At 46.1% G+C, this 21,449-nt stretch overlaps 1 protein-coding gene across 2 annotated transcripts in view; it reads right to left on the bottom strand.

Moving 5' to 3' along the window:
- The window catches only part of LOC142588542 (uncharacterized), a 320,432-nt gene that overhangs the window by 219,934 nt on the left and 79,049 nt on the right, over positions 1 to 21,449 (bottom strand). For both annotated transcript variants that reach the window (XM_075700384.1, XM_075700386.1), the window contains exon 2: positions 6,173 to 6,199. In XM_075700384.1, coding sequence (XP_075556499.1) covers positions 6,173 to 6,199 — 27 coding nt within the window. The remainder of the gene's footprint in view (positions 1 to 6,172; positions 6,200 to 21,449) is intronic.

Here is a 21,449-nt window from a genome sequence, read left to right as displayed (position 1 = left end):
TTATAGTCAGGTAGGCGACGATAATGAGGAACATCCTATCCTAGTCACTCTCCCGGCTGATACGTGTTCGGGCGGCGTCATGCGCAGCGTTGGTCCCAATTACCCTTGCATGGCCCGGCGTCCAGATGAGTCGAACAGTTCTTCTGCGCGTAGGGATATGTTCCAATGAAAATTTCAACGCTACCAACCATGGTGGCATTGAAACGGTCCATAGGGCGAATGACAGCCTTTATGCCATTCTGCGGTGGTTTCGGCATTCTTGGTCTGTAGGTGATACTGTCTAGTTCTGTAGGTTGTAAATTTAGCCGTTGCATTCCTCTCATGGAGTCTCAATTGCGTCGGCTTCCTTCTCTGTTGCTGTCGTTGTTGCTTGTTCTTGTTTTTCTCACTAGTCAGCGATCCAGATTCTTCAGTGCATTGCTCTGGTGGGATGTCCATTCCTGCCTCCACCACCTCCACTGTTCGAGCAGGCCGACTGGTTAAGTCTCGATGACATGCCTAGGCTCCCACTGTTGCGTGCTCGCTTCCCTCACTGCAGCCGCGGCGACATCGACGGCGCCAGCTGCTGCTTTTCGGACAGCTGCGCAGCTGCTTAGCGGGCGGGTACTCTTCGTTAGGATTAACGAGACGGTGGCATGATGTAGGAATTCTTCAAATAAACTCACTTGTAGAGCTCCGAATCCAATGTGGGTGGTCTTAGCGGAGAGATGATAACTTCCCGAAGAACTCCTCGGTAGTGGTACAAGGAGCAATACTTCTGGCATAGCTTCGGACAGCTGGAGCCCATATGAGGCGCGTCTTGCTCTCCTCTTCTTCCTCACCATTCATGCGAGACATCGCAAAACCCTTGCAACTGCAACTATGCACGTGGCTCTATGCCGCCGCCTGGCATCACGCTACAGGATTCCGTTCGGCGCACACGGAGGCAGGTCAATGATCGAAACAAACCGCTCCACGCACTTGCAGAGCCCTCCTCCGCGTTGTGTGAGAAGCGCATATTGCGAAGACGTCATATATGAACGAACGAGGTGAGTGCATCGTCCACAGCATGGTGGTGGCAGGGTTGTCAGGTTTGGTGATTTCTCGCCAAATTGGTTTTTGAATGCTCCTGGCGACCGAAAGTCGGGCTTGGCGACTTGGCTACTTTCTGGCTAATTTCGGCGGTGGTAACTGGTATAGGTACTATGCAAATCACACTCCCCGCCCGATGGCCCCCTCGAATCAATAGTCTAAAACGTCAGATCTTGAAGGCCATGCTTTTGTGTCTTGCAAGCTCCGGAAGCAAATTCAGGAGCTGAAAATACATCTAGCCGCCATTGGTCAGCGGGCCTATTAGACTTATCCTGGGCTATCCAGGGCTGCCCGAGATGTTTCATATGCAACGCTGGTTGGCTGAAATCAACGTTTCGGCCAGTCCGGGACTGCCATGGATTGATAATTCACCAGGATCAAGCAGCTCCTTCTAAATACTGGAATTAACGAATCTTAAAGAAAATATTTTTGCGCCCTTCCTACGACGGAAGCAATACGTGGCGCCCCGACATCACCCCCAGCGACGGTTACCCCTATAGAGAAATTTGATGACAATGGTTCTTGGCGCCAGAAACGACTGCACCAACCGAAAACAAGTCGTGGCAGCCATAACATTACAGGTGTCAATGACCATGCGACTATGCGACTGCGTACCAAGGAGAGAAGTATGTGACGTCATACCGTTCGCACGCGATAATGGTGTAAGTACGGCGTGCAGCGAGTTTGTTGTACTGAAACTGGCGATACCGCTTCGGCTGTGAGAAAACACGAATGCGGGCGGCGAAAATAATCAAGGAACGTCAGCTGGTCATTATGGTAAATTATGACGCAATAATATGTGATAACATTTGTTTTGTTGCTATCTTTGTATTCATCAGTCAAGCCGAAAACTACAGGCCTTTGTCGCTTTTTGCTTTCTCATTATTTCCGCATCAAAAATTCGCAATTGGTTTGTCGCAACATGGCTACTTTCTGGCTACCAATTAAAGCTCTTGCCGTGGTTCGCGACTTTTTTGGCTACCTTTCAGAATTTTTCGGCTGCTTTTTCTCCCAAGGACTTGGAAACCCTGGATGGTGGTCCGCAGCGCTTAGGAGCGAGGGACCGGGTACGCAACCGGGGCTTTCGCATCACGCGGCAAGCATTAATGATGCATTGGCTATACGCTTTCCATGCTTGCGCTCACGCCCTGGTGCTTTGAAGCCCATGCGGTCACCGTATTCGCTGTAGTTTCTTAGGCGAGGAAGTCGTGGTTTATTCGCCACAAGTCGTCTATGGACGATGTGTCCCTTCGCGTACGTGCGTTTTTTCCAGCGGTATTAAATAAAATTGCCCGTCTCGAGTAAAAAAAATCGTTACCAATTAAGGGAGTGGCTTCAGAAAAGCGAGGGGGTGTGGGGAAATCTCTGTCATGAACGGCATGCAGTTTACCAGCGGGAAATAGCATTTTGACAGGAAAGTAGTGAGCGCAGAATTTTCCGGAAAGAAAATGCAAACAAGCCTGATGGCGATCACAGTTTGGAGTCAAGATACGCTACAATAGACAGTTTTAGAACAGCGTGTGTCGCCCTATGTACGTTAAACTTAAACACCTTTGCGGGACGTTACGGCCCGCGTCCTTTCAAGACCTTTAGTTTACCACAATGGTACGCAAACGTGAGGGAGATGGATGGATTGATTGATGGATGGATGGATGGATGGATGGATGGATGCTATAAGCGTCCTCTTTGGAACGTGGCGGTGGGTTGCCCCACCAAGCTCTTGTTATTGTATTGCCTAATCTCCTACCTATGTTAAAAAAAGAAAAGAAAGAAAAGCACAATTAATTTCCGTAAATTAACTGCGTGAAAGGCGATAAGACTCTCTTGTCGCCTTTCACCCTCTCCACAATTGCCTCTGAGCACTTGGCCAGGTTTGAGTCACCAGCGATAATGACCCTTTCACTCTCTCCTACTGTCGAGGCCTCTCCGTTTCCCTTTCTTACCCTTTTACTCGTGATTCGGACTTGACAAGGAGCATTGACCCCGGCGTTCCTGCTTTTTCCTTTGCGGCCGCATCAAGGTAGGTGCAGCTTTTTCCAGTTACCCGCTCGCCAGGTTGCACTCATTCCATGTGCTTCGTTGACACTCCCCGTCTTGTCACGTCGGGGACTGCGTTCCATAGCCACAACCATTCTTGTTCATGATGGCGACCCTGTTCAGCTTTTCCTCGGCTGCTTGAAGACTTTCTTTCAACCGCCTTCTGTGCATTCCGCTCAATATTTAGCTCATTTTTGAGCTCTTCGACATGTTTCACAAGCTCGTGCTGGAAGTCCCGCATTTTCTTTAGTCTAGCTTCGACATCACGGTGTCAGCCGATTGACTCGATTTCCTCGTAATTCTCATCCGTCCCCTCACTACCATGAGGACCGTCTGTGCAATGCACGCTTTACCGTCTTTCTTGCCATGTGCTGCACTTAGCTTTTTCTAATACAAACACCGAAGCTTTCAGAGCACGTGCGCTCTAGCAAAGGCCGGAAAGCACAGAATCTAAACCCTTAAGATGCGGCAGAGTAATTATCAACAATGTTTCAGAAGCAATAAATGCCGCACAGACTTAAGGTATGACACGTGTTCGCACGTGTTAAAGCACGCAGCCGCGCTCTCTTTATCCTACCAGAGCAATAGTCCCAATACCAAAGCAGACACACTAAAATCACTAATAGCTAATGGTATTACCACATCCAAGCTACTATACAAGGGCTATAAAGACAACGTCCCATATGGTTGCACGTGTTGAAGCACGTGACGCGAAAGGAGGCTCTGACTATCCTGCAAACCAAATATACACGAAACACACCTGCGCACACAAAAAGAGAAAAAGAAGGAAAGGAAAACTAGCAAATTACTATTTAAAGGCTAAAAAAACATCAGCAATTAAAAAAAAAGCAGCGAGATCAAAGCTTGCACAAAAGACTTGTGTTTTTTCCCCATCACGGAGCCCTGGAAAAACACGTCCGTCCGCCACAAACATCACCACACTACGTCACAAAACAGGGCGCCGTGTGGTACTTCGTGTCAAACGTATCTAAGGGAGCTATAACGTAAGACTATTCCAAACTTTTCTGCTCCATTTCTGCAATAAGCCCTCCGCAATTGGTCAAAAACTTTTTGGGATCACCCCCACTTGACCTGTCTGTCACGCCACGTCACGAAAACCGCGATAGCTCCCCATCTGATATGACGTGTACACACTGATTATGTGTGATTTGACCGAACAAAAGAAACAGTTATTTCTGATTCGACGCCTTTTCGCCATTAGCCCTCGACTATTGGTCAAGAGTTTCTGGGCTGAACCCAGCTCACCTGCCTGTCCCGCAACGTCACAAAACCGCAAGAACTCACCCCGTCAAAGTGACGTGTACGCGTTAAAGATACACTAATATGTCGAACAAAACTGAATTTTCTTCTGAATAGCCGCAGGCTGCCCGTCCCGAAAGGAATAAAGATGGCTGCCGTCGATCGCTCAGGCACTGGCTACTCGCCCTTGCCAGTGAGCATGGGTTTGTTTGCTTATAATAAAACTTATTTCGTGGCCATGTAACGTTTTCGAGCACTTTTGGTACGCTTATGACCTCGTTCTGCCCACTCTTCTTTGCTGAGGATCCGTTTTAGCGTGATTCTTAAGCTTCCGTTGCATGACGCCGCGATTGTCGACGAGCCACCGCAAGCTAAGTAAGGGAAAGCAGACCAATCGCAGACGCAGGCACCACCCTCTTCACCGGGTTATCCATTTTCAGTGCGCTGGCTCGGCGGCATCGAATCCCGCTCCATTTGAGCGTGCTCCTCGCCTCTTGTCAGCCAATTAGATAAGACAAGCCGCTCAGTGTAGGCAATGTTATTCGTTTTTCAAGCAAACAAAAGTGACCTCCTATATGAACTAGGAGAGCGTTTCATTGGTCTGTTGAGACAACCCTGCGGGTGACCACCCAATGCTTGCGTCGGCAGTTACGCAAATTTGACGTCGGGAGATTGGAATAAAAACATATTGGAATAGTTTTACGTTATAGGGCCCCAAGCCAAGATAATATATTAGCAACGACCCTGTTCCTATTCGGATGCGTCTTGTTAGGCCTAGGGGCGCCGGAATCGCCGAACGATCTCAGAAATTGGACGCGCTATGCACTCATAATTACCGTTTCAGGGGCGTTCAGCGAAAGCGAAAGCTCCTTGCAATAGTTATTAACGGTCAACGCGAGTGAGAGCGTAACCATGACGAGAATTCACGCTGAAGCGGGAGCCATGGGTGCTGGCATGTTCGACAGCGCTATTTCATGACGAACGCTAAACTCGCCAAATAACGTACATTCTCATGGTGCACGTAAACCACAGAAGCCTAATAACTTTCGGCGCATGCTCACTAATTACAACGCTATTTCTTTGGGTACGTAATGCGTTTACGTTTGGTTTCAAACGCTATTCTAAACTGTCTGATAGGTTGCTAGTCATCGCAATGAGTGTGTCATATTTCTCTGTGCATTTCGTCTAAGCGCTGGTCTTTCAGAATTTGAACGGAGCTACAAACTACAAACTTGCATTTAGATTGTTGATCTGCAAGGAAAGAGCCCTCACATTTATAGTAGTATTCTACCGCGTGCTATTATTAAAATTATAAGATTTTCCTTACACAGATATTCTTTTTTTTTTTCTTTTTTTTTTTTTTTACGATGACCGGGCTTCAGTGCCTCGGCCAGAAATTTTTCCGGACGGCGCCCTGCTCCCTTCTATGCCTGGCACGTCACCTATGAACAAAGGCACACATCCTTCGAACGCCCGACCCAGAGAAGCACAAGTACACACCTTCAGGCAGACGAACGGCCGGCTCAAGGTGACAGTTTTATTTCATTCATTTCATTTTATTTCCTTAAAGGCCCCATTTAAGGGGTATAATTAAGGGGTGGGTATATACATACATAAAAAAATTGAAGGCCATATTTTTTGTATTATATTAATGGCCATATTAGTTGTATTATTATGCACGAAGCATGGGAACTTAGAGCACAATGGAACCATAGCGCCCCCGCCCGCCCCCGCCAAAGAAATATTATGGCTACGCGACTGGTAGTTCTGCCATTACCCAACCGCGGTTCCATAAATAACTCACCTGGTTCCTTGTTGTACGTTTGGTGGCCTGCCGAAGGGGAAAGACATGGGCAAAAGGAAAGAAAACAAACCCGTTAGTTCCTATTAATAGCATAGCACATAGTAGCTTGATGCACACAAGCATCATGCATACAAGCATTCATGCTTTTGCGGGCGGGTATTGTATATGTATTGTAAAAAATATTTTGAATAAATCACAATCCCGCTCACAAACAACTTCTGTTTCCAGAGTTCGCAGCGTGCGCCGCAAACGCGCGCAGGCGCTCTGCTTCACGCTGGCGTGTGTCTCGCCGGAGCAAAGCGAAATTCGCCCGTCGACATCGTTGCCTTTCTGCGCCGCTTAGCGCAGCAGTTTTCTTGGTGCGATCGCAAGCGAAGCAGTAGGCGGCGTGTAAGCACTGCTGATGCACGTTGAAGCTGTGCTCTGTAGGCGACGAGGCGCCACAGGCTAATTGGACACAAGGCTACATACACCGCTACATCTAGTGTCCGCGCGGCGATGGCAAGCGACTGTACTACGTGTTCCCAGCAGAGTTGTCGGCGCTGTTAGACTCGGCGGTGGGCGAAACATTGCGGATATTTCCATCAAGACGGCTCAGGTTGGTTGGCGTGCGAGGTGTTGAGGGCCACGGGTTGCGACAGTATCGGGCGACATGACCAATGCGGCGACAGGTGATACATATCGGCTGGTCTTCCGCAGTTCTCCTATCAGTCAGGTTGCGATAAGGCGTTGAGAAGCGTCGGGGTGGAGCGAAAATAGTAGAAGGGCGTCCGCTGGCTCTGGGGTTGGCGACAGCACAGCCAGAATTTAGACCAATGTTTTCAAGTTCCTGGCGAACGATGGCTTGTACGAGGGGAACTGACAAAGGTGTTGCATCAGGGCAACGCGAACAGAAAGCTGCAACGATTCGCACCACGTCCCCTGATGGCGACGCATGCTGCTGTGCGGGCTGATCTTCACACGTCGACGTTGCGGCAGTATTGGGAAGTCTGGCAAATGGTTGCAGGACGCGTCGGCTTTTGGCCTGCTCGAATTGTTGGTAATGCAATCTTTAATGACAACCAACTGTAGAGCAGCTTTTGCACATGAGCTGATTAAAGACGTCAGCAATTCCCTTGAGCACGTGCCCGACCTTCTCAGCTTCTGGCATGTCATGATTGGTTTCACGATGTCAGGATTGGGGGCTCAATCCCATCGCTCGTAACCCGTTGTCAAGACTGGAGTCCGGCATGAATTAGAAGGTAGCTGGCCCATGCCGTAGCCCAACCTATCCACGCTGAGGACGTTGATGAAGGGAATGACTGCTTCTCATCGATAACGAGGAATATGGGTTTATTTACAATATTTACATGCAGTTCATCAGTCTAGCATGACTGCGAGAGAAAGTACGTCAGTCCAACATGACTGCTTGAGAGAGTGTACTGAGCATCCGCACAACAGCGGTTTATAAACACTCGGTCCTCCCCCGATGCCCAGGTGACGGAAACGGCCGCCTCTTTGCGCGAGAGATTACACACACACACACACACACACACACACACACACACACACACACACACACACACACACACACACACACACACACACACACACACACACACACACACACAACAAGTTCACGGAGCCCGCCGCCGTCCGACTCTCTTCGCAGAACTCGGGGCTTACTTCAAGAACGGTGCGTGGGAAGGGGTCTCCGTCGACGTTCCCGCGGCACTTCCCCGCTCGCGGCCGACCAGGGCGGCGGTGGCGAGTGCAGCAGGCACAAAGCCTGCTTCGTCGAGCCCGGCTCCAGCGACGGAGAGTGGAGGACGCGCGTATTGTTCTCGACACAAAGTCGACTTAGTCACGCTGTGGCTAGAGGTTTGCGGCGACGCTCCAGAAAAAGATGACGCCCACGGTCGCAACTGGTTGGCAAAACTTGCACGTCAGCGGGTCGTTCTTAACAACGACAAAGCACCAGCACGTCCTGAATGTACAAGACATAGGACTCCGTGGGGGATTGGGCAAGGGAAGCCAGTTGCTGCTTTGCGGAAATTTTACGGCGGACTGGTTTGTCAAACAACTCTGTTAACTTCTCTTGCATTGGTCCCAGCTGGCTAGCTCCTCTTCGTGGTTTTTGTACCCCACTTTTGCCGTGCTTCTTAGCTAGAACAACAGGTTAGCTAGCTTAAGCGTAGGGTCTCATTTGTTGATTCCACTCACGCGTTGGTACATAGCCACCCACTCTTCAACGTCGGCGCCATCAGTCCCGTCATTCATGGTGAGGACGGTGATGCGACGACCACTGCGGAGCTCCGTTTCCAGCCGTGGTACCCAGCACCTCCCATCAACATGTCACGGGGATGTTGGGAGTACAGACTGACTATTTACAATATATATACAAGCAGAGTCAATGTGGTTAAGATGGCTGACCAGCAACAACACGCAGCAGCCAGCGTCTCGCGATCTTCTTCCTTTCTCTTCTTTTATCCTTCCGTAACAATATCACGAGAAGCCAACGAACAAAGAAGACACCAATGACATCATAGGGGAAATTACTTGTACTTACTAATTGAATTAAGGAAATGATAATTCATTTCTTTTATTCAATTCATAAGTACAAGCAATTTCCCCTATGTTGTCGTTGGCGTCTTTGTTTGTTGGCTTCTTATGATATGCAAGAAAGAGGGGCAGAGATCGCAAAGCAAAAGGGGTTACCGAACTGCGGAATGTTTCAAAGGAAGTACAAATCGCAGTGCGCACGGTGCCAGATGCTGAAAAGCATGGTGGAGGGGGGGGGGGGTGATATGCAATTGAAAGGGCAGTGCTTGCAGCAAACAGGGAAATTTGGACGCTAGCTAAGGCAATGAATTTTACGGTCATTGACATCGACCGGGGAGTGCACCGAACAGGCCGCGAAGGCATTTTCGTGCGTGAAGGCAAACATTAACTATTGAATTAGGCCACACGCCAGTAAAGGACATAATTAAACCACCAGGCGTTAGGAAAAGACATGCAAAGGATAAGAATAGAGAAGATAAAATTTGCTACATAAACATGCAGGGTGGTCGCAAGCAGGAAAAATGGCTAGAAATCCAAATGCAGCTGAATGACGAAGCGATTAGCGTGTACGCCTTGACCGAAACGCATCTACGAGATTTGGAGCAGCCGCCTGCTATTGACCATTCTGTATGGGAAGGGCGCTACCGAGTGACTGGGTCAAGGAAAGGCGGAAGCGTAGGCATGCTAATTAGGCGAGGTCTGAAGTGGCAGGAAGGGCAAAAGGGACGTCTAAGGAGCATTTTTTTTTATTAACGGCACACGGCAAGGCAAAAAAGACGTGAGACGTGGCTTGTAGTAGCTTTCCTATTGACAGGTAGTGATAACAGAGATAAAAATAAGGAATTGGTTGATTGCATCAGAAGTTATTAATGAGTCCAAGAAATCTGGCCAGGTGATATTAGTGGGAGATATGAACGCGCACACAGATGATTTAGACGGATATACTGATTACAACGGTTCCCTAGTGCTGGATCTTTGCGATGCACAGAACCTGAGAGCAGTTAACAGGGAAATAAGTGTCATGGATAGGCAATGTAGCACTGCGGAAATAAGTCGTCATGTATCGATTACGCCTTAATCTCAGAAACAGTCCACCAACGACTAGACCGAACGATGAAAGATGAACACGGGAAAGATGGCCAGGGTAGCGATCATAAACGTTTAAACTTAAGATATGACAAGGATACTAATGCAAAACACGAATGAATAGCACCACAATTTCTTTAAAAATGAATGAAAAGCAAATAACAGAGATTGCAAGAAAAAAATAACAGAGAAGAAAATGAGGTGTTTCCTACAACTATTTGGGAATATAAGAAACTGGTAGACATTATGCAAAGGGAGATAAGACAGACAAGGAAAAAACTGTTGGATTGGAAAAAGGAAACCACGTAAGCGGTGGAACAAGGAAATGAAGCAGGCTATAGAAGAGCGTAAGCAGGCGTGTAGTGTGGGGATCATCGATAAGCCAAAAATTTCTGACCATACGAAGAAGAGGTGCTCCTTAGATGGAACACACACCGAGAAAAGAAATGGGTGGCGAGTGAGCTCGTGTCAGAGAAAATTAAATACACAAGTGAATGTTTGGTGCACAATATTTGCAAAAGACATAAAGGCGCACCAAAAACGATTCTGGAACCATGTAAGAACACTCGGAGCTCGAACTAAAAATTTGCAGACGGCTATAAAGGACGAAGACGGCAACATCTTCGAAGGACACGATGCGCTACAGTACATCACAGACACTGTTGGAGCAATTTTCGCCGCAAAAGAAAGCATAGTTCCAACACATATCCAGCATCAGTAGAGAAGCCTGAGAGAACAAAACTTACCATAGAAGACTTCTACTGGAAATAAGCAGAAGAAAATGTCGCTAATAACACCGCCGCGGGATCCGATGAAACCCCAATACAGCTAATCAAGAACATCGGTCCGAAGAGCAAGGCACTGCTGACTAATGTCATTGAACGAGAAAATTCCAGTTGGACGGCGTGAAAGCAAGACGAACCTCATCTGCAATGGCAAAGGTGATAAGGATAGCACGAGCACGTACAGGCCAGTTACAGTAACGTCGGTGCTGTTTAGAATGGCAATGAAAGCCCTGAAAGTGGAACTGTCGAAATGGACGGAAGCAAATGATGCACTGGGGGAACTACAGAATGGGTTCAGACCAGGCAGACGCTGAGAAGATATTTTTGTGCTAACTTAGTGCATAGAGATTTCAGTAGCTCAAGATAGACCTTTATGGATAGCATTTATAGGTATTAAGGTAGCCTAAGACAACACAGACAGGGGCGGCAAAGCGCACAAGTATATGTATCTAAAAAGGGTGGGCACAGAATGGAGGAAAAGGTCAAGGAAGTTTTCGACCAAGTCCAGGGTAAATGAAAGTGCAGATCGACAACCAGGAGTAATCGGGAAGAGAGAGAAACAGAAACAGTGAATTGGATGCGAAGAATGGAAACGAAAAAAGACCATGGAGATTTACAAGAATGAGCCAAAGAAATTAGAAAGGAAAATCTGTAGGATAATACGAAGGGAAATGCCTTGCTATATGATGCTCGAGCTGGTTGCCTAAAGACAAAAACATATATACCGGAGCAAATATCTGCAATTAGATAAGGCATGTGAATGTCGCAGCAAAATTCCGTAGACCATTCAGCACATCCTAATGGAATGCGAAGCGCTTCACCCAGCGATACCAGTACGTAACGCACAATTTCGTGAAGAGCTCGGATTTAAAGTAAACGGAAGTATCAACCGGTCAGCAGTGGAGATAAGCAAGAGACGTTTGCGTATTGGTGGAAGAAAACAAGGGAAAAAACTGACACGACCGGTTCTATTACAGGTATAGGCAGCGGTACAGCGTAGATAGGGAATATTAAAGAGATGTATACAGGAATGCTAAAAGGAAAGACATTGTTAGCATACCTGGACTATTTGTCCCCGCCCTGTTTCAAAAAGGATGCTCATAAATAATAATAATAATAATAATAATAATAATAATAATAATAATAATAATAATAATAATAATAATAATAATAATAATAATAATAATAATAATAATCACGGCAGCGCCGGCCGTGCGGGGGGAAATAAATAAAAAGAACCAGAAAGGGCGCCTTCGCTCACAGCGTTCGCCGCAAGCGTTTCCCAGTAAAGAACACGGCCGTTGCATAAGCTACAGTTGCCTGGAACTGCGTGTGGCCGGTCTACATTCAGTGCCGCGCGTCGCCGCGCTACCAGTCGGTGCGGTGAATGCACTGCGTCACGTCGTGCGCTCCAATGGACGAACCTTCGACTTCTCAGTCAGTAGCTGCGCCCGGTTCCGTTGGACGTCCACACAAGTACGCGAACGAGGCCGAGACGTCGCCCGAGAGACGTCGCAATGCTTTCGCATTAATCCACACAGGGATACCTAAGTATCGTTTAATTTTTCTGTTAGTCGGTTGCTTAGTTAATATCTTATTGAGACGGTAGGTTGGCAAGTTGCTTGCTTAGTTCCTAACTCGTTAGGTTGGTTGGTCGGTAAGATAATTGCTTTAGTTCGTGGGTAATGAGTTCCTTTGTTCGGTTTATAGGTTGAACATTTGCTTAGTTACGTATGTAGCTAGTTCGTAAATTGTTATTAATATTATTAGCCGTTAGCCCTTTTGTTAGCTAGTAAGTTGGAAGTTATTTGATCGGTTATATTTTTGCAGATTGGTTGGCTGAATAGTTACGTATGTAGATAGGTAACATATTATTATATACCCACTTGATTAATTAGCTAGTTATTTAGTTAGAAAGTATCACATCCTTCATTTCTGCATGTACTTATTTTCTTAGAAGGTCTTAACAGCAAATTTCGGTATGAACCTATGGAGAACACCGGTGTATTTCGCGACGACTTTAGAGGACAAATACCTAAAAACTGCTGATCGATAGTGAAATCCTATTAAGTGGGCATGTTACCTCAAAGACTCTATGCGCGCTCCCGATTGATATGGCTGCAAAAAAATGGCAGCAGTGGCGTGAGCAGTACTGGATCATCCGCATGGACTGACAGCAATATCTTTTTGCTGCAGGTTCGGTAATCAGTTCATTCTGATCATCCGTCTTCTATCTACGTCTCGGGCCTACCTGCCACGTGCGGTCAAGTTTCGCCCTTCGGCCGCTACCCCGAGCAAAGCGCTGACCACAAGACGACACGCGCGGACTGTTCCTAGCTGCTGGTTTGCTGAAACATTTTGACGTCATCAGCGAAAAGGCTGCAAATACCGGGACCTTGTTGGACACCGACCAAATGGCAGCAGTGGCGTGAACAGTACTGGATCACCCGCATGGACTGACAGCAATATCTTTTTGCTGCAGGTTGGTGACATCTGTTCACTCCTTTTGTAACTTCGTCACTACCCTTGAAATTGTGCCACGCCACTGCTGCCATACGATAGCATACCAGTGTTTGTTGTAACTTACTGTTGGTTATCATGGCAAAAATAAGCAAAGAATTGGTATGTGCCCTTGAGGACCTGAAGAAAGAAATTAGGATCGACCTCAAGAATTTGATTCTCTGGAACGAGACTTTCGAAATGACCTCAGAGAAATAAAAGCTAATCTAAAGTTTACTGATGACAAATTTGATGAGATGGTAACTAATCTGAAAGCAGTTCTAGAAGAAAATAAACGCTTGCGCACTGAAAATGACAACCTAAAGTCACGTTGTGATCAAATAGAAAGTCAAGCGAAATCTAACGAGTCTCGAATAGTCGACTGCGAACAGTACTTGCGAAACGCCAATATAGAAATAAAAGGAATACCAGTCAATGCTAATGAAAAACTGACGGAAATCATGATGAAGCTAGGTGACTGTATTGGGGAGCCCATATCACCGTCTGATATTGACGTGTGCCACCGGGTTTCAATACCAGGAAGCCAAACTGGAAAGAGCATTATTGTCCAGTTTGCACTCCGAAGGAAACGAAATGCTGTGCTGGAGAAAGGAAGACGAAAGCGCCTAACGGCTAATGAACTTGGGTTTTCTGAATCTGTTCCCATTTACGTCAATGAGCACCTGTGCCCTGAACGGAAGCGCCTCCTTGCGCAGGCCATTGCCAAAAAGCGTGAAACGAACTGGAAGTTTGTTTGGGTGCGTGATGGGCATATTTATGCCCGCAAATCTGAAAACAGTGCCAGACTAAGGATCACTAGCTCGAATGATTTGAATAAAATAAGATAAAAACATGGATTCCCCCATAAGATGCCTCGAACTTCCTTCTATCGCAGATCTAAATAGCGTTTACTGTGAAAATAGCGTTGCTGTTTTTCATATGAACTGTCGTTCTGTGTGTAACAAGACTGATGAAATACATAGCCTGCTTACTTCCCTTAATTTTTCGTTCCATGCAATAATGTTTACTGAAACCTGGTACCACGATGATTCAACATACTTTGTGTTAGACAATTATACTCACTTTGCTAATAACAGGGAAACTCGAACAGGTGGTGGTGTATCCCTGCAAATCGTGAATTCGCTTCCTGCAACAATACTTGAGAAATTCACGTTCTGCACTCCGGACTGCGAAGTGTTAACCGTTCAGAGCGACAAGGATATATTTTGTTTTGTCTACCGCCCTCCAGACGGAAAACTTGAAAATTTTTTTTCATCGTTAGAAGCACTTTTTGATTATGTGTCTATAAATGAGCACGTGCTATACCTTTCCGGTGATATGAATATTGATATGCGAACCGCGTCACCAGAGCAGACAGAATTTGCTTCTTTATTTGATTCTTACGCTCTTGTGAATGTAATTACTGTACCAACGCGCGTAACTTGTTCCACTTCAACTACTTTAGATTTAATTATCACTAACAAAGCAAAGCACTATAATTTCCGGAACTTTGATAACTGACATCAGTGATCATTTTCCAGTATTTTCCTTTATTTCTAATACCAACCCCAAACATGCTTCTAAATCACCGGTGTCTTATTATCCTTGCATTGATTGAAAATCCCTCGACACCTTTCGTAATGAAATATGTACAGCCAACTTTTCCCATATATTGTCGCTACCTGACGCAGATGTTGCGTACGATGCACTAATGATTGTGTTAAACCAAATATATCAAAACTGCTTTCCTTTAAAATGCTGTCGCAAACGAAAATCGAAGAAACCATGGATTACGAATGCCTTATTGAAAAAAATAGAAGAACAAACTATATGCGCAATTCATTCAATCCAAGGATCCTGTGAAATTCTCTCAATATAAGAAATATCGCAATAACTTGAACAAAGAACTACGTCAAGCCAAGTACGAATACTTCAGCTATTCGTTCTCAGATAATTCTAGCATGAACCCTCAGCATCGATGGCATCAACTAGGTAAACTGCTTGGACGTCGCTACAACAGTGGTCCAAACTGCATTATGCGTGATGGTGCTGTGCTGACAGGGCAGGATCTCTCAAATGCTTTTAATGATTTCTTTGTGAATATCACAAATACAGCAAGCTCTCCTATTAATTCAACAAACACGTCAATTCACCAAGCACCAGGAGTCTCGATGTCGATGTTTATGTCCCCTACAACCGAAAATGAAATAATTTCTGTATTCAGAAATCTTAAAAACAGTAGGGCTTTAGATATTAACGGTTTTCAAATAAAACCTCTAAAGTATGTAATTGATTTGTTAGCCCCAATATTAACCCACATATTCAACCTTTGTCTCAGTAGTGGAGTATTTCCTAAGCAGATGCAGATTGCAAAAGTTATCGTGATATACAAAGGAGGCGATACCTCTGAATTGTCAAATTATAGCCAATTTCTATTCTACCGGTAATTTCTAAGGGCATAGAAAAAATTATTCACACGAGAATAACTACTTCTTTAGATAAGCATTCCGTTTTGTCGAATGATCAGTTCGGGTTCAGACCAAAAAGATCCACTCAGTTGGCACTGCTCAAGCAAAAGGAACTCATCATAAATGCTTTTGAAGACAAGCTCCTTGTCCTCGGAATTTATATTGACTTTTCGAAAGCCTTTGATTTAATCAATCATGACTTGTTAGTAAACAAACTAAACCACTACGGTATAAGAGGGATTCCTAATTCTCTGATACGGTCTTACCTTCAACATCGTAAACAAATTGTAGCGCACAATGATGCTCTGTCTGATGGCCAATACATAAAATCGGGCGTGCCGCAAGGCAGCATCTTAGGCCCTTTGTTGTTTTTAGTTTACTTAAATGATATATTTTACACTAAGCTACCGGTGAACCTTACTGCCTACGCTGATGACCTTACGGTGCTCATTACGGGTAGTAGAGAAAATGACTTATCCTCTAGAGGTAATGAGTTTTTGCAATACATGCGTCAGTGGTCGCAGGAAAATTACCTAAAGGTGAACACAAGCAAAACTAAAGCCATAGTATTTCGAGCGAAAAACAAAGTTGTAAAAGATGTTATGCTTAGGTTTGGGAACAACTATATTGAAATCGTGCGTACTATCAAATGTCTGGGAGTAACCTTCTCGGAATCGTTTAATTGGGATGCCCAAATTAATAACATAAGATCAAAAATGAATAAAGTGAATGGGGTGCTATGTCGTCAACGGTATGTGCTATCAACAAGAATTAAACTATTAATCTACAACGCTTTCTCAGTTCCAATACTTAACTATTGCCACACTGTCTGGGGCAAAAGTACGAAGCATAATTTATCCAAGATTATTGTTACTCAGAAACGTGCGATAAGATTAATTGCTAACATACCATGGTATGCCCACACAGAAAGCTATTATTCCGAGTTTAACATCATTCAAGTGCCTAATCTTTATGCCTTCAGATTAATTCTTATGTACAAGAATGCTATTAGAACTAACAACGCAGATATGTTGACACTATTCAACCTTCACAGCCATGTGCCCATGTACAATGTACGCCGTTGCACCGCTTGGTCTATACCGTTTTGTCGGACTGTGTACCGATTGAAAAAATCGAGCGCCTATAAACTTCCCTGTTACCTTAACACACTTGAACGTAATAACATCTCACTGGAAGAAATATCGAAAAATAAATTAATTAGTGTTTTGCCGCTCCTGCACTAATGTATGGTGTTTCATTCTGTTTTTGTATGTCGCGCTATTGTTTCTTACATCATTCAATGTTAACAAATGCACTAAGGCTGTTGTCAATTTTGTACGTATATTTTCTTACTGATCCCTACTGTATTTTTGCCCTTGTACGTTCACAAATTTTGCAATGTACTCCAATGTTTCTAGTATTCTCTGCGTTTGTCAAGATTAAGCTGTTTCTCGTCATACTGTCATGTGGGGCGTAATGGGGTTTTTTTTCAAGCCGCTGCATGCGGCTTTTACCCTTACGTCCGCTCTCATTCTGTATTCTGTGGAAAGAGAGAAATAAAGATTATTATTATTATTATACATGTTTCCCCGCCTTTTGTTATATCTTCCTCCAATATTTGTGGCAACCGTATACTGCTTCTTTTTTTGTCGACGACATTTTCTTTAATTGCATGGGTCGTATAGAGTTAAGATTGTTGCGTTTAATTGCCTGACAAGGCGGACGGGTGTCTAATTAAAAATATTTACTAATTACCTGCCCACCTGTTCATATTTACGACCAACATTTTAATCATGAAATTGAAGCCCAGCTGTAGTGAAGTCATATCTGCTTAGCGGAAATTCTCAGACTAGCACAACTTTTGAGATAAACGCTCGAAAATCTGCTAAAAAGTGCATCAATGTTCCGCTTAACGTTATCCCGAACTCTTAGGGGGACGCTTTGAGGACTTTGAAAACTGGAACGTCAAAGCACTGCATGGCACTGTTCAAGAACTGATATCTCGGAAGTGGTTCTAGATGCAGGACTTTTGGTAAGACGTAATATCGCTGTTGCTGGGTATCGATTTCGGTAGTGAATCATAAGATCACTATTTAAAAGGTATTTAATGATCTTTATAAGCTACCTGGACATAATTTCTCACACAGCTAATTTCCACTTCCATAAATCCACCTGAAAACGCGTAAAGCCGCTATTTGTCAAAGGGAATATTTCGAAAAAATATCTTAGAACTAAGCTAAATCATGTTAAAATGAGTGAAATCATAGGGAAGTCGCTACCCACCGATACATTTAAAGCAAAGCTTTCTACGCGAACTTTCCCAAACATTGCTTACCATATTGGCTGTTAATACAATAAATTTCCGCAAGGCAAGCCATCACGCTACCTGCTAGAGCAAGGTAGTGTTTATATCAGAAATGCTTCCCGTTCGCAAAGTCATCCATCAAGACCACCCAGTCGGGTGGTTCAGCCGGTTTCTTAATCACATCTCTGATATACTGCGCATTGTCGGGGAAATTTTCCCTTCTATGTCAATCTGCGTTTGGAACACTCATTCTAATTTTCCGCAGTCTGTGCATACTCGGAAGCATTATCATATCATACCTGCTCCGTTTTCAACTCGGATGAGAAATCGGATGGCATAATTGGAATCTTTTTTTTGATACTTTTCGTAGTGCACCCCCCCCCCCCATTGCATCCTTGCCCTCTAAAAAAAGAAATTCCAGTCTCTGGTTTTCTTGCGTAGCAACTAATTAATTATCGATGGCACAAAAAACGCTTCTTTTACAGTCATTTCTTAACAGGCAAGGTTTTGCTGTATAACTTTAAAAAGAAGGAATCGATACTAGGTTTTATCGGCGCCTTTTTAACTCTTTTTCAAAACATGTTCACTTGGAAGAACTCTGTACATTGTGGCCGGTGTTACGTTTCGCCTACGACGCGCGGTTTAGCCGGCGCGACTGCAACAAAGCGGCAGACATTTTGGCCCGTTCGGCGTCGCCGCTACGCTCCCCGCCAAGCGCGTCCAGGCATGTTCCGATGCCACGTGTCTTCATGTGCGTGTGTGAGTGTATGTGCCATTGTGCCCGACTGGAGGCGCTACGAGAATAGAAGTCACCTTCTCCTCCCAGCCATTGTGCCCGACCAGAGGCGCTACGAGAGTAGAAGTTACCTTCTCCTCCCAGTCATTGTGCCCGACCAGAGGCGCTACGAGAGTAGAAGTTACCTTCTCCTCCCAGTCATTGTGCCCGACCAGAGGCGCTACGAGAGTAGAAGTTACCTTCTCCTCCCAGTCATTGTGCCCGACCAGAGGCGCTACGAGAGTAGAGGTTACCTTCTCCTCCCAGTCTTTGTGCCCGACCAACGGCGCTACGACAGTATGCGTCACCTTATCCCATTGTACAATCACGTGCTCGTCTATTGAGGGGTTCCTTCTTGCCCTCAACTGCGAGAGTATAAAAACAGCTGCCCCAGACGCCAAAAAGGAGGGCTCCGATTTCTTCTTTTGAGTAAAGTGCACTCCCGTCTCTCTACTTCGGTCAACCTGACCGCCAACTCTTTGCGATGTTAAAATAAACAAGTTGTTTTGTTGTTACCAGTCGACTCATGCTTTGCCGGGACCTTCGGATGCTTCCAGTTGTACCCCAGGCCGCCAGGCCAACGCTACCCTTGGGGCTTGCGACCCAGGTACAACCACGGGCGTCAGCGCCGAGTTCCCAACAAATCGTACCAGCGGGTACGACCACAACAACTCGTACCAGCGGTGCGATTCAAATAACTGTCTGCCAGCGGTGAGATCGCGACAACGGAGGCCAGCAGCGAAGAGATGCAGTTGACTGTATGCTGAACAGCTCAACGACGATCCGGGAGCAGTGCAACGAGCCCTGTGTGATGACTGGTTGCCTGCAGCGGAACGACTGCGCGGAACTCTTGGCTGCGAGGTTTGGTGAGTGCGGGACTTTCTTCTTCTGAGCTTTGCCAGGCTCTTGTTAGTGTCAGAAACAGAGCTGGTAATTGTGGTTGTCGTTGCTGCCGGGTTAGTTTGCGGCAAGACAATAATAGGCAGTAGAGAAAGCAGCATTCAGAGCAGCCATGGATTTGAAGTCGTTGCGCAAACCGAAATTGTTGGAGCTTGCAAGAGAGTTGGGTCTGGATGTCTCGGACAAACTCAGAAAACCAGAACTGCTAAAGGCTATTCTTGAGTTAGAAGCTGAGGATGACGAGCTGTCGGAATGCCTTGAGACCATTGAGGAAAGGGAGACGGCAAAAAGACAGGAGCGCGAAAGTAAAGAACAGAAAGAGCGAGAGCAACAAGAAAAAAAAGAAGAGCGTGACCGTCAACACGCTTTGGAAATGAAGCGTCTCGAGATAGAGATGGAACGCGCTCGTAATGGAAGTCAGGCACACGGTGCAGGAGAACGAGTATTGTTCAAAATGACTGACCTGATGCGGCCGTTTAAGCTTGGAGAGGACATTGGTTTGTTCCTGGTTAACTTTGAGCGAACGTGCGAGAAGCAGGGGTTCTCTCGGGAAACGTGGCCACAGCGCTTGCTCACTTTGTTACCCGGCGAGGCGGCCGACGTAGTCGCTCGCTTGGATAGAGAGGAGGCAGAGGATTTCGACACAGTGAAATCGAGTCTTCTAAAAAAGTACCGGCTGTCAGCGGAGGCGTTCCGTCGGAAGTTTCGGGAAAGTGAGAAAGGCAAGAATGAGTCATATACAGAGTTTGCCTACAAGCTTATGTCAAACATGCAGGAGTGGCTCAAAGAAGAGAAAGCGTTTGGTGACCACGAGAAAGTTCTGCAGTGTTTCGGGCTAGAACAGTTTTATAGTCGGTTACCGGAGAACGTGCGATACTGGGTATTGGATAGGCCAGACGTTTGTACGGTGGCTAAAGCCGCTGAGCTAGCCGAGGAGTTTGTGACGCGTCGGGCTCGCGGAGCTAAGGACGGTCAAAAGGGTGAATTTGGCTCGAAGTTTGAGAGGCCGAAGTTCACGCCCATGAGATTAAAGGGGAACACGCGTAGTGAGGATGCGAGTGAAAGCAGTCCGACCAAACGTAAAGAGACGGCGGCAGCCGAAGCCGAACGCAGAAAGCGGTTCGAGATGAGGCAAGCGCGCGTGTGTTATACGTGCCAGAAGCCGGGTCACTTTTCGGCGCAGTGTCCGGAAACAACACCAAAAGTTGTGTTTTTTTCATTATGCAGCACTGACGAGAACATGAAGCTTCTCGAGCCTTACATGCGAGACCTCCTCGTGAACGGGAAAGAGTGCCGAGTGCTTCGCGATTCCGCAGCTACGATGGATGTAGTTCACCCGTCCTACGTAGAACCCGATATGTTCACGGGCGAGTGCGCATGGATCAAGCAAGCCGTGGAAGCTCATAGCGTGTGTCTGCCAGTAGCAAAGGTGCTTATTGAAGGACCTTTCGGAGCGCTTGAGACGGAGGCGGCAGTGTCATCTATGCTGCCCCCCCAGTACCCGTACCTATTTTCAAACAGGTCCGATCACCTCCTGCGCGAGAAGGGGCTTTTGTTTGGTGAGGCTAGCGTACAGGCCTTAACCAGATCGAAGGTTCGGGAGCTCGCTGCAAAGGCGGTAGTTGCGGGGCCGACGTTATCAAACAACGAAAAAGGGTCAGAGGCGCAGCAAGCTGATATTCAGAGCACGCCCGAACTGAATAAAATTGAGTCTGTAGCGTTGAAGGCGCCAGATACTGGAGAGGAAATGCCCGATAAGGGAAAGTTAGAAGAGCTATCTACTGATTTGCTCATCGCGCCTACGTCAGACGGACTTGATAGGTTGCTAAAAGTCAGCCGGTCGGCTTTGATAGCCGAGCAAAAGAAGGATGGTAGCCTAGAAAACATACGCTGCAATGTCAAGGAAGGTATCGCCAGG

Source organism: Dermacentor variabilis, chromosome 7, assembly GCF_050947875.1.
Source record: "Dermacentor variabilis isolate Ectoservices chromosome 7, ASM5094787v1, whole genome shotgun sequence".
Classification (NCBI taxonomy): Eukaryota; Metazoa; Arthropoda; class Arachnida; order Ixodida; family Ixodidae; genus Dermacentor; species Dermacentor variabilis.
The sequence above is the reverse complement of the archived record's forward strand: the minus strand, read 5'-3'. Positions and strand labels throughout refer to the sequence as shown.